The sequence below is a fragment of the Oncorhynchus masou genome, unplaced genomic scaffold (assembly GCF_036934945.1).
Source record: "Oncorhynchus masou masou isolate Uvic2021 unplaced genomic scaffold, UVic_Omas_1.1 unplaced_scaffold_1309, whole genome shotgun sequence".
Taxonomy (NCBI): domain Eukaryota; kingdom Metazoa; phylum Chordata; class Actinopteri; order Salmoniformes; family Salmonidae; genus Oncorhynchus; species Oncorhynchus masou.
Genome location: NW_027002950.1, coordinates 150856 through 164111, shown reverse-complemented (window position 1 = coordinate 164111; position 13256 = coordinate 150856). Strand labels below are relative to the sequence as shown.

At 50.2% G+C, this 13256-nt stretch overlaps 1 protein-coding gene across 2 annotated transcripts in view; it reads left to right on the top strand.

Annotated features, from left to right (window-relative positions):
* Positions 1–469: 469 nt before the first annotated feature.
* Positions 470–13256, top strand: part of LOC135530270 (thioredoxin domain-containing protein 11-like) — a 62919-nt gene continuing 50132 nt past the window's right edge. For both annotated transcript variants that reach the window (XM_064958621.1, XM_064958620.1), the window contains exons 1-2: positions 470–798; positions 9748–9964. In XM_064958621.1, coding sequence (XP_064814693.1) covers positions 674–798; positions 9748–9964 — 342 coding nt within the window. In that variant the 5' untranslated portion in view covers positions 470–673. The remainder of the gene's footprint in view (positions 799–9747; positions 9965–13256) is intronic.

Here is a 13256-nt window from a genome sequence, read left to right as displayed (position 1 = left end):
TAAATACAAATTAAAGAATGACTGCTTCAAAACCGTCATGTGTAAGTTGTGACCGACTGATCTACAAATAATATCGAGTATTTATTATGCAATATTATTTGTATGAGTCAGTCGCGCCTTTAAATTCGGCTAAATTCGGTGGAGAACGAACCCGACCGAGCGGTCTCTGACAGTAATACCACAGATACGGCAGCTGCGGTTTTGCAGTTTGAGAGACAATCTCGCAATAACGAAACAATTCATAACACGAAACCTTACAAAAACAACCACCTTACTTTTTACGATGCAATACGTATCCATTTAGAACTATAAGCAATGGAGTAAATTCATAGTTTAAGACACTTTTATTCTGAGTGAGTATTGAACCTACTACTACAATAAATTCGAACGATTCTACTTTTTCAGATTTGACCGATTATTTCCCGACGCTCCCTTGACGTGGAGCAGCGTCATTGCGGAAGTAGCTAAGTCTACGTGGGGAAGGAAGGTTGGCTTGTTCGTGTTTGAACTAAACTCTGCCTAAAACAGGATAAATGTCCAACCTACTGAACCTACAACAACCCTACCGCGCCTCGCCAAGTCTTCCTACAACCTCCCCGCCCGCTAGCTGAATGGCCTTGTACGGTCAGGGCGTGTAGATCCGATGGGAGGGATAGCCGGGTAGTTCCCTGTAATGCTTCGGTGGCTGCGGCAGTCTCTTAGGCAGGTGTCGAGTCTGATGGCCCGGAGACCAGTGCTTGTCTGCGGGGCGATACTGCTGAGCGTCCTGCTACTACTGGCTGTTACATTTACCTGCAGGTAGGTAACACCGTTCGGATGGTTGATAATCTACCGGCAGTTATATGTGGTTTTTAGTGACAAACCACCAGGCATTTCACAGTTGTGTTGTGGCCCTGAACAAGCTCACCTAATTCACAACGGCTTGATGATTCGTTGAATCAGGTGTGATAACTCTGGAATAGATCAAAAACAACTGGGGGTCCCCGAGGTAAACCCCCCTGATCTAGCTATCTGTCTAGCCAACTGGGGGTCCCCAAGGAGAGGTAAAACCCCCTGATCTAGCTGTCTGTCTAGCCAACTGGGGGTCCCCGAGGTAAACCCCCCTGATCTAGCTGTCTGTCTAGCCAACTGGGGGTCCAGAGGAGATGTAAAACCCCCTGATCTAGCTATCTGTCTAGCCAACTGGGGGTCCCCAAGGAGAGGTAAAACCCCCTGATCTAGCTATCTGTCTTGCCAACTGGGGGTCCCTGAGGAGAGGTAAAACCCCCTGATCTAGCTGTCTGTCTAGCCAACTGGGGGTCCCCGAGGTAAAACCCACCTGATCTAGCTATCTGTCTAGCCAACTGGGGGTCCCCGAGGTAAAACCCCCTGATCTAGCTGTCTGTCTAGCCAACTGGGGGTCCAGAGGAGAGGTAAAACCACCTGATCTAGCTATCTGTCTAGCCAACTGGGGGTCCCCGAGGTAAAACCCCCTGATCTAGCTATCTGTCTAGCCAACTGGGGGTTCAGAGGAGAGGTAAAACCCACCTGATCTAGCTATCTGTCTAGCCAACTGGGGGTCCCCGAGGTAAAACCCCCTGATCTAGCTATCTGTCTAGCCAACTGGGGGTCCAGAGGAGAGGTAAAACCCACCTGATCTAGCTATCTGTCTAGCCAACTGGGGGTCCCCAAGGAGAGGTAAAACCCACCTGATCTAGCTATCTGTCTAGCCAACTGGGGGTCCCCGAGGTAAAACCCCCTGATCTAGCTATCTGTCTCGCCAACTGGGGTCCCCGAGGTAAAACCCCCTGATCTAGCTATCTGTCTCGCCAACTGGGGGTCCCTGAGGAGAGGTAAAACCCCCTGATCTAGCTATCTGTCTTGCCAACTGGGGTCCCCGAGGTAAAACCCCCTGATCTAGCTATCTGTCTCGCCAACTGGGGGTCCCCAAGGAGAGGTAAAACCACCTGATCTAGCTATCTGTCTAGCCAACTGGGGGTCCCTGAGGAGAGGTAAAACCCACCTGATCTAGCTATCTGTCTAGCCAACTGGGGGTCCCCAAGGAGAGGTAAAACCACCTGATCTAGCTATCTGTCTAGCCAACTGGGGGTCCCTGAGGAGAGGTAAAACCCACCTGATCTAGCTATCTGTCTAGCCAACTGGGGGTCCAGAGGAGAGGTAAAACCCCCTGATCTAGCTATCTGTCTAGCCAACTGGGGGTCCAGAGGAGAGGTAAAACCCCCTGATCTAGCTATCTGTCTAGCCAACTGGGGGTCCCCGAGGTAAAACCCACCTGATCTAGCTATCTGTCTAGCCAACTGGGGGTCCCCGAGGTAAAACCCCCTGATCTAGCTATCTGTCTAGCCAACTGTTAAAGTTACAACTTTAGCCTCTGTTCCAATAGCTGATAGTTATGATTAGCCATCAGATCCGACCCGCTTGATTACAACTGCACTGGGGTCGAACAGCGTTCTTGTGTAGATTTTTTTTATATATTTTTTTTATTTCACCTTTATTTAACCAGGTAGGCTAGTTGAGAACAAGTTCTCATTTACAACTGCGACCTGGCCAAGATAAAGCATAGCAGTTTGACACACACAACAACACAGAGTTACACATGGAATAAAACAAACATACAGTCAATAATACAGTATAAACAAGACTATATACGATGTGAGCAAATGAGGTGAGATAAGGGAGGTAAAGGCAAAAAAAGGCCATGGTGGCAAAGTAAATACAATATAGCAAGTAAAACACTGGAATGGTAGAACAACACACCACGGAGTCGGTGCGAGATATGGCTCGGAAAAACCAGGATTGAGGTGTGTTAACGTTACAACTTCAGCCTCTGTTCCAATAGCTAATAGTTATGGTTTGGGGTCGAACGGCATTCCTGTGTAGATCAACACACCACGGAGTCAGTGCGAGATATGGCTCGGAAAAACACACCTCAATCCTGGCTTTAGAGAGGAGTTGTTCTCCTGACTGACCCATTAGAGAATGGATTGAGTTGTTCTCCTGACTGACCCATTAGAGAATGGATTGAGTTTGTTCTCCTGACTGACCCATTAGAGAATGGATTGAGTTGTTCTCCTGACTGACCCATTAGAGAATGGATTGAGTTGTTCTCCTGACTGACCCATTAGAGAATGGATTGAGTTGTTCTCCTGACTGACCCATTAGAGAATGGATTGAGTTTGTTCTCCTGACTGACCCATTAGAGAATGGATTGAGTTGTTCTCCTGACTGACCCATTAGAGAATGGATTGAGTTTGTTCTCCTGACTGACCCATTAGCGAATGGATTGAGTTGTTCTCCTGACTGACCCATTAGAGAATGGATTGAGTTTGTTCTCCTGACTGACCCATTAGAGAATGGATTGAGTTGTTCTCCTGACTGACCCATTAGAGAAGGGATTGAGTTTGTTCTCCTGACTGACCCATTAGAGAATGGATTGAGTTTGTTCTCCTGACTACCCTAGTGGTTAGAGCATTGGACTAGTAACCCGAAAAGTTGCAAGTTCGAATCCCTGAGCTGACAAGGTACAAATCTGTCGTTCTGCCCCTGAACAGACAGTTAACCCACTGTTCCTAGGCCGTCATTGAAAATAAGAATTTGTTCTTCACTGACTTGCCGAGTAAAATAAAAAAATAAAAAAATTAGAGAATGGATTGAATTGTTCTCCTGACTGACCCATTAGAGAATGGATTGAGTTTGTTCTCCTGACTGACCCATTAGAGAATGGATTGAGTTGTTCTCCTGACTGACCCATTAGAGAAGGGATAGCTTTTACCGGTCGTTCAATCTTCTCGGTGTAACAGTCGGGACAATACGGGAATAGAACTCTCAATACAACTCATCATCATCCCTGGATTGAGGTATGTTTTCCGATCCACGTCTGTCACCGGCTTAATCTACAGAAGAATGCTGTCTGACCCTAGTGCGGCTGTAAACAACTCTTTCTATAGGTAGAGAACAGTCTCGGCTAACTCGCCTGCAGTGTGTTTCCTCCTTGTTGTCCCCAGTCCACCTGGCCGTGCTGCTGCTCCAGTTTCAACTGTTCTGCCTTATTATTATTCGACCATGCTGGTCATCTATGAACATTTGAACATCTTGGCCATGTTCTGTTATAATCTCTACCCGGCACAGCCAGAAGAGGACTTGCCACCCCACATAGCCTGGTTCCTCTCTAGGTTTCTTCCTAGGTTTTGGCCTTTCTAGGGAGTTTTTCCTAACCACCGTGCTTCTACACCTGCATTGCTTGCTGTTTGGGGTTTTAGGCTGGGTTTCTGTACAGCACTTTGAGATATCAGCTGATGTACGAAGGGCTATATAAATACATTTGATTTGATTTTTGATTTATTTGATGTGGAAATCATCAGCTCGTTGGTTGGACGTCTACCGAGACATGTAACTTCAGCCTTTTGTTTGGGTCGCTAGTGGTGTTGTAGATCGAGGACCGCTAGTGGTGTTGTAGATCGAGGACCGCTAGTGGTGTTGTAGATCGAGGACCGCTAGTGGTGTTGTAGATCGAGGACCGCTAGTGGTGTTGTAGATCGAGGACCGCTAGTGGTGTTGTAGATCGAGGACCGCTAGTGGTGTTGTAGATCGAGGACCGCTAGTGGTGTTGTAGATCGAGGACCGCTAGTGGTGTTGTGGATCGAGGACCGTGACGTGGTGTTGTGGATCGAGGACCGTGACGTGGTGTTGTGGATCGAGGACCGTGACGTGGTGTTGTGGATCGAGGACCGTGACGTGGTGTTGTGGATCGAGGACCGTGTTGTGGATCGAGGACCGTGACGTGGTGTTGTGGATCGAGGACCGTGGTGTTGTGGATCGAGGACCGTGACGTGGTGTTGTGGATCGAGGACCGTGTTGTGGATCGAGGACCGTGACGTGGTGTTGTGGATCGAGGGCCGTGACGTGGTGTTGTGGACCGAGGACCGTGACGTGTTCAATGTGCGTTCTAATCTAGACGGCTGTTTTAGGGTCTGTTTTCTATAAAACGTTGCAGTGCAGCTCGCTAGATCACTGTGTTTGTCTATTTTCTGTTCATAAACACTGGACCTGTAGCCTATAGTGGGAGGCTATCATTGTTGTGTTTTGTTTGTCCGTATTGCCTGTCTCATGACCTGCTGCTTGTCATCAGAGACTGACTGTCTGCCAGTCGCCTGTCTCATGTCCTGCTGCTTGTCGTCAGACTGACTGTCTGCCTGTCTCATGACCTGCTGCTTGTCATCAGAGACTGACTGTCTGCCAGTCGCCTGTCTCATGTCCTGCTGCTCGTCATCAGAGACTGACTGTCTGCCAGTCGCCTGTCCCATGTCCTGCTGCTTGTCGTCAGACTGACTGTCTGCCTGTCCCATGTCCTGCTGCTCGTCATCAGACTGACTGTCGCCTGTCTCATGTCCTGCTGCTCGTCGTCAGAGACTGACTGTCTGCCTGTCTCATGACCTGCTGCTCGTCATCAGAGACTGACTGTCTGCCTGTCGCCTGTCCCATGTCCTGCTGCTCGTCATCAGAGACTGACTGTCTGCCAGTCGCCTGTCCCATGTCCTGCTGCTCGTCATCAGAGACTGACTGTCTGCCAGTCGCCTGTCCCATGTCCTGCTGCTCGTCGTCAGACTGACTGTCGCCTGTCTCATGTCCTGCTGCTCGTCATCAGAGACTGACTGTCTGCCAGTCGCCTGTCCCATGTCCTGCTGCTTGTCGTCAGACTGACTGTCGCCTGTCTCATGTCCTGCTGCTTGTCGTCAGACTGACTGTCGCCTGTCTCATGTCCTGCTGCTCGTCATCAGAGACTGACTGTCTGCCAGTCGCCTGTCCCATGTCCTGCTGCTTGTCGTCAGACTGACTGTCGCCTGTCTCATGTCCTGCTGCTTGTCGTCAGACTGACTGTCGCCTGTCTCATGTCCTGCTGCTCGTCATCAGAGACTGACTGTCTGCCAGTCGCCTGTCCCATGTCCTGCTGCTTGTCGTCAGACTGACTGTCGCCTGTCTCATGTCCTGCTGCTTGTCGTCAGACTGACTGTCGCCTGTCTCATGTCCTGCTGCTTGTCGTCAGATTGACTGTCGCCTGTCTCATGTCCTGCTGCTTGTCATCAGAGACTGACTGTCTGCCAGTCGCCTGTCTCATGACCTGCTGCTCGTCATCAGAGACTGACTGTCGCCTGTCGCCTGTCTCATGACCTGCTGCTCGTCGTCAGACTGACTGTCGCCTGTCCCATGTCCTGCTGCTTGTCGTCAGACTGACTGTCGCCTGTCCCATGACCTGCTGCTCGTCGTCAGACTGACTGTCGCCTGTCCCATGTCCTGCTGCTTGTCGTCAGACTGACTGTCGCCTGTCTCATGTCCTGCTGCTCGTCATCAGAGACTGACTGTCGCCTGTCTCATGTCCTGCTGCTCGTCATCAGAGACTGACTGTCTGCCAGTCGCCTGTCCCATGTCCTGCTGCTTGTCGTCAGACTGACTGTCGCCTGTCTCATGACCTGCTGCTCGTCATCAGAGACTGACTGTCTGCCAGTCGCCTGTCTCATGTCCTGCTGCTCGTCATCAGAGACTGACTGTCGCCTGTCTCATGTCCTGCTGCTCGTCATCAGAGACTGACTGTCGCCTGTCTCATGTCCTGCTGCTCGTCATCAGAGACTGACTGTCTGCCTGTCTCATGACCTGCTGCTCGTCATCAGAGACTGACTGTCTGCCTGTCTCATGACCTGCTGCTCGTCGTCAGACTGACTGTCTGCCTGTCTCATGTCCTGCTGCTCGTCATCAGAGACTGACTGTCTGCCTGTCTCATGTCCTGCTGCTTGTCATCAGAGACTGACTGTCTGCCTGTCTCATGACCTGCTGCTCGTCATCAGAGACTGACTGTCTGCCTTGTCCTCCTACTTCTAGCAGTTGTCAGAGATTCTGTCTTCAGGCTGTCAGACATACCTATGGTCCTAGGAGATTTAAATATTGTTTCTCCCGTGGGAGCCCCTGGTTCATATCACCTATGGTCCTAGGAGATTTAAATATGGTTTCTCCTGTGGGAGCCCCGGGTTCATATCACCTATGGTCCTAGGAGATTTAAATATTGTTTCTCCTGTGGGAGCCCCTGGTTCATATCACCTATGGTCCTAGGAGATTTAAATATGGTTTCTCCTGTGGGAGCCCCTGGTTCATATCACCTATGGTCCTAGGAGATTTAAATATTGTTTCTCCCGTGGGAGCCCCTGGTTCATATCACCTATGGTCCTAGGAGATTTAAATATTGTTTCTCCTGTGGGAGCCCCTGGTTCATATCACCTATGGTCCTAGGAGATTTAAATATTGTTTCTCCTGTGGGAGCCCCGGGTTCATATCACCTATGGTCCTAGGAGATTTAAATATTGTTTCTCCTGTGGGAGCCCCGGGTTCATATCACCTATGGTCCTAGGAGATTTAAATATGGTTTCTCCCGTGGGAGCCCCGGGTTCATATCACCTATGGTCCTAGGAGATTTAAATATGGTTTCTCCTGTGGGAGCCCCTGGTTCATATCACCTATGGTCCTAGGAGATTTAAATATGGTTTCTCCTGTGGGAGCCCCTGGTTCATATCACCTATGGTCCTAGGAGATTTAAATATGGTTTCTCCTGTGGGAGCCCCGGGTTCATATCACCTATGGTCCTAGGAGATTTAAATATTGTTTCTCCTGTGGGAGCCCCTGGTTCATATCACCTATGGTCCTAGGAGATTTAAATATTGTTTCTCCTGTGGGAGCCCCGGGTTCATATCACCTATGGTCCTAGGAGATTTAAATATGGTTTCTCCTGTGGGAGCCCCGGGTTCATATCACCTATGGTCCTAGGAGATTTAAATATTGTTTCTCCCGTGGGAGCCCCTGGTTCATATCACCTATGGTCCTAGGAGATTTAAATATGGTTTCTCCCGTGGGAGCCCCGGGTTCATATCACCTATGGTCCTAGGAGATTTAAATATGGTTTCTCCTGTGGGAGCCCCTGGTTCATATCACCTATGGTCCTAGGAGATTTAAATATGGTTTCTCCCGTGGGAGCCCCGGGTTCATATCACCTATGGTCCTAGGAGATTTAAATATGGTTTCTCCCGTGGGAGCCCCGGGTTCATATCACCTATGGTCCTAGGAGATTTAAATATTGTTTCTCCCGTGGGAGCCCCGGGTTCATATCACCTATGGTCCTAGGAGATTTAAATATTGTTTCTCCTGTGGGAGCCCCGGGTTCATATCACCTATGGTCCTAGGAGATTTAAATATTGTTTCTCCTGTGGGAGCCCCGGGTTCATATCACTTATGGTCCTAGGAGATTTAAATATTGTTTCTCCTGTGGGAGCCCCTGGTTCATATCACTTATGGTCCTAGGAGATTTAAATATTGTTTCTCCTGTGGGAGCCCCTGGTTCATATCACTTATGGTCCTAGGAGATTTAAATATTGTTTCTCCCGTGGGAGCCCCGGGTTCATATCACCTATGGTCCTAGGAGATTTAAATATTGTTTCTCCTGTGGGAGCCCCTGGTTCATATCACCTATGGTCCTAGGAGATTTAAATATTGTTTCTTCTGTGGGAGCCCCGGGTTCATATCACCTATGGTCCTAGGAGATTTAAATATTGTTTCTCCCGTGGGAGCCCCGGGTTCATATCACCTATGGTCCTAGGGGATTTAAATATTGTTTCTCCCGTGGGAGCCCCGGGTTCATATCACTTATGGTCCTAGGAGATTTAAATACTGTTTCTCCCGTGGGAGCCCCGGGTTCATATCACTTATGGTCCTAGGAGATTTAAATATTGTTTCTCCCGTGGGAGCCCCGGGTTCATATCACTTATGGTCCTAGGAGATTTAAATATTGTTTCTCCCGTGGGAGCCCCGGGTTCATATCACCTATGGTCCTAGGAGATTTAAATATTGTTTCTCCTGTGGGAGCCCCGGGTTCATATCACTTATGGTCCTAGGAGATTTAAATACTGTTTCTCCCGTGGGAGCCCCGGGTTCATATCACCTATGGTCCTAGGAGATTTAAATATTGTTTCTCCCGTGGGAGCCCCTGGTTCATATCACTTATGGTCCTAGGAGATTTAAATATTGTTTCTCCTGTGGGAGCCCCGGGTTCATATCACCTATGGTCCTAGGAGATTTAAATGGTAATTGAAACTGAGCGGTTATCTATGGACTGACATGTTAGAATGAGGAAAGCCTAGAGAAGACTCAATGTTGTTACACGCAACTTATTTCAAGACGAGAAATTGTTGTTTCGAAGTCCTTTCCTGTCTCTTCCTAGCGTCTTTCTCTCCCTCTCTCACACCTCCTTCCGTCCCTCTTCTCCCTCTCTCTCTCCCTCTCTCTCCCTCTCTCTCCCTCTCTCTCCCTCTCTCTCCCTCTCTCTCCCTCTCTCTCCCTCTCTCTCCCTCTGACTCCCTCTGTCTGTCTCTCTCTCACACCTCCTTCCGTCCCTCTTCTCCCTGTCTCTCTGTCTCTGTCTCTCTCTCTCTGTCTCTCTCTCTCTCACACACCTCCTTCCGTCCCTCTTCTCCCTCTCTCTCCCTCTCTCTCTCTCTCACCTCCTTCCGTCCCTTTCTCTCCCTTTCTCTGTCTCTCTGTCTCTCTCTCACACCTCCTTCCGTCCCTCTTCTCCCTGTTTCTCTCTGTCTCTGTCTCTCTCTCTGTCTCTCTCACACCCCCTTCCGTCCCTCTTCTCCCTCTCTCTCTCTCTGTCTCTCTGTCTCTCTCTGTCTCTCTCACACCCCCTTCCGTCCCTCTTCTCCCTCCTAGCCGGGCTAAGAATGTGGTTGCGTCGGCGCGTCCCCCGGTGAGATTCTTCTCTGCCGAGGCCCCTGTAGTGGACCTGTACCTGGGTCAGCTGGAGCAGGTGGAGAGGCTGAGGGGCGCGGCAGAGGTGTCCGTCATCTTCTTCTACGCTCCCTGGTGTGCTCACTCCATCGCCGCTCGCCACGAGGTCCAGGAGGTCGCACGAAGGCTGGTCAAACAGGTACACACACACACACACACACACACACGCCACAAGGTCCAGGAGGTCGCACGGAGGCTGGTCAAACAGGTACACACACGCACGCACACATGCAGGAACGCACTCACTCACACACACAGAAACGAGCACACACATGCAGGAACACACGCACACATTAATGCGCACACATGCAGGCACACACTCCATCGCCACTCGCCAAGAGGTCTTTCGGAGGCTTGTGGACTGGCTTATCGTGCTGAGGGTTGGTTCAGAACAGTATATTTCAGAACAGGGTTGTATTCATTAGTCACAGACCTTTGCAAAACGTTTGGCCCGTTGCAAAACGTCTGGCCCGTTGCAAAACGTCTGGCCCGTTGCAAAACCTTTTGCAATGGAAACTGTTTACTGCTCAGGAAGCAAACAGGGTGGAACCTACTTGGATACGTTGTATAGAAACTTTGTTTTCATTGCAAAATGTTTTCCATTTTTGGAGGAAGAGGTTTCTGTTGCGAAATGTCTTGCAACAGACCAAATTTTTATGCAACGGTTTTGGACTAATGAATACACCCCTGGTTTATTGCACAGCTGCAGTATGGTGATATATAGTCTGGGTGCCAGTCTGTTTCTACAGTACAACTCTATACACCTCCTAGTTCCTGTATTACATTGTGAAGCGGTTTCTAAATGGGACTCCCGGTCTGTGCAGGTGGTGCTCTGTGGTCTTATCCTGCCTCTGTTTCTAAATGGGACTCCCGGTCTGTGCAGGTGGTGCTCTGTGGTCTTATCCTGCCTCTGTTTCTAAATGGGACTCCCGGTCTGTGCAGGTGGTGTGCTGTGGTCTTATCCTACCTCTGTTTCTAAATGGGACTCCCGGTCTGTGCAGGTGGTGTGCTCTGTGGTCTTATCCTACCTCTGTTTCTAAATGGGACTCCCGGTCTGTGCAGGTGGTGCTCTGTGGTCTTATCCTACCTCTGTTTCTAAATGGGACTCCCGGTCTGTGCAGGTGGTGTGCTGTGGTCTTATCCTGCCTCTGTTTCTAAATGGGACTCCCGGTCTGTGCAGGTGGTGCTCTGTGGTCTTATCCTACCTCTGTTTCTAAATGGGACTCCCGGTCTGTGCAGGTGGTGTGCTCTGTGGTCTTATCCTACCTCTGTTTCTAAATGGGACTCCCGGTCTGTGCAGGTGGTGTGCTGTGGTCTTATCCTACCTCTGTTTCTAAATGGGACTCCCGGTCTGTGCAGGTGGTGCTCTGTGGTCTTATCCTACCTCTGTTTCTAAATGGGACTCCCGGTCTGTGCAGGTGGTGTGCTCTGTGGTCTTACCCTACCTCTGTTTCTAAATGGGACTCCAGGTCTGTGCAGGTGGTGCTCTGTGGTCTTATCCTGCCTCTGTTTCTAAATGGGACTCCCGGTCTGTGCAGGTGGTGCTCTGTGGTCTTACCCTACCTCTGTTTCTAAATGGGACTCCAGGTCTGTGCAGGTGGTGCTCTGTGGTCTTATCCTACCTCCTGTTTCTAAATGGGACTCCCGGTCTGTGCAGGTGGTGCTCTGTGGTCTTATCCTACCTCTGTTTCTAAATGGGACTCCCGGTCTGTGCAGGTGGTGCTCTGTGGTCTTATCCTACCTCTGTTTCTAAATGGGACTCCCGGTCTGTGCAGGTGGTGTGCTCTGTGGTCTTATCCTACCTCTGTTTCTAAATGGGACTCCCGGTCTGTGCAGGTGGTGTGCTGTGGTCTTATCCTACCTCTGTTTCTAAATGGGACTCCCGGTCTGTGCAGGTGGTGTGCTGTGGTCTTATCCTACCTCTGTTTCTAAATGGGACTCCCGGTCTGTGCAGGTGGTGTGCTCTGTGGTCTTATCCTACCTCTGTTTCTAAATGGGACTCCCGGTCTGTGCAGGTGGTGCTCTGTGGTCTTATCCTACCTCTGTTTCTAAATGGGACTCCCGGTCTGTGCAGGTGGTGCTCTGTGGTCTTATCCTGCCTCTGTTTCTAAATGGGACTCCCGGTCTGTGCAGGTGGTGTGCTGTGGTCTTATCCTACCTCTGTTTCTAAATGGGACTCCCGGTCTGTGCAGGTGGTGTGCTCTGTGGTCTTATCCTACCTCTGTTTCTAAATGGGACTCCCGGTCTGTGCAGGTGGTGTGCTCTGTGGTCTTATCCTACCTCTGTTTCTAAATGGGACTCCCGGTCTGTGCAGGTGGTGCTCTGTGGTCTTATCCTGCCTCTGTTTCTAAATGGGACTCCCGGTCTGTGCAGGTGGTGTGCTGTGGTCTTATCCTACCTCTGTTTCTAAATGGGACTCCCGGTCTGTGCAGGTGGTGCTCTGTGGTCTTATCCTACCTCTGTTTCTAAATGGGACTCCCGGTCTGTGCAGGTGGTGTGCTCTGTGGTCTTATCCTACCTCTGTTTCTAAATGGGACTCCCGGTCTGTGCAGGTGGTGTGCTGTGGTCTTATCCTACCTCTGTTTCTAAATGGGACTCCCGGTCTGTGCAGGTGGTGCTCTGTGGTCTTATCCTACCTCCTGTTTCTAAATGGGACTCCCGGTCTGTGCAGGTGGTGTGCTCTGTGGTCTTATCCTACCTCTGTTTCTAAATGGGACTCCCGGTCTGTGCAGGTGGTGTGCTGTGGTCTTATCCTACCTCTGTTTCTAAATGGGACTCCCGGTCTGTGCAGGTGGTGTGCTCTGTGGTCTTATCCTACCTCTGTTTCTAAATGGGACTCCCGGTCTGTGCAGGTGGTGCTCTGTGGTCTTATCCTACCTCTGTTTCTAAATGGGACTCCCGGTCTGTGCAGGTGGTGCTCTGTGGTCTTATCCTGCCTCTGTTTCTAAATGGGACTCCCGGTCTGTGCAGGTGGTGTGCTCTGTGGTCTTATCCTACCTCTGTTTCTAAATGGGACTTCCGGTCTGTGCAGGTGGTGTGCTGTGGTCTTATCCTACCTCTGTGTCTAAATGGGACTCCCGGTCTGTGCAGGTGGTGTGCTCTGTGGTCTTATCCTACCTCTGTGTCTAAATGGGACTCCCGGTCTGTGCAGGTGGTGTGCTCTGTGGTCTTATCCTACCTCTGTTTCTAAATGGGACTCCAGGTCTGTGCAGGTGGTGCTCTGTGGTCTTATCCTACCTCTGTTTCTAAATGGGACTCCCGGTCTGTGCAGGTGGTGCTCTGTGGTCTTATCCTACCTCTGTTTCTAAATGGGACTCCCGGTCTGTGCAGGTGGTGTGCTGTGGTCTTATCCTACCTCTGTTTCTAAATGGGACTCCCGGTCTGTGCAGGTGGTGCTCTGTGGTCTTATCCTACCTCTGTTTCTAAATGGG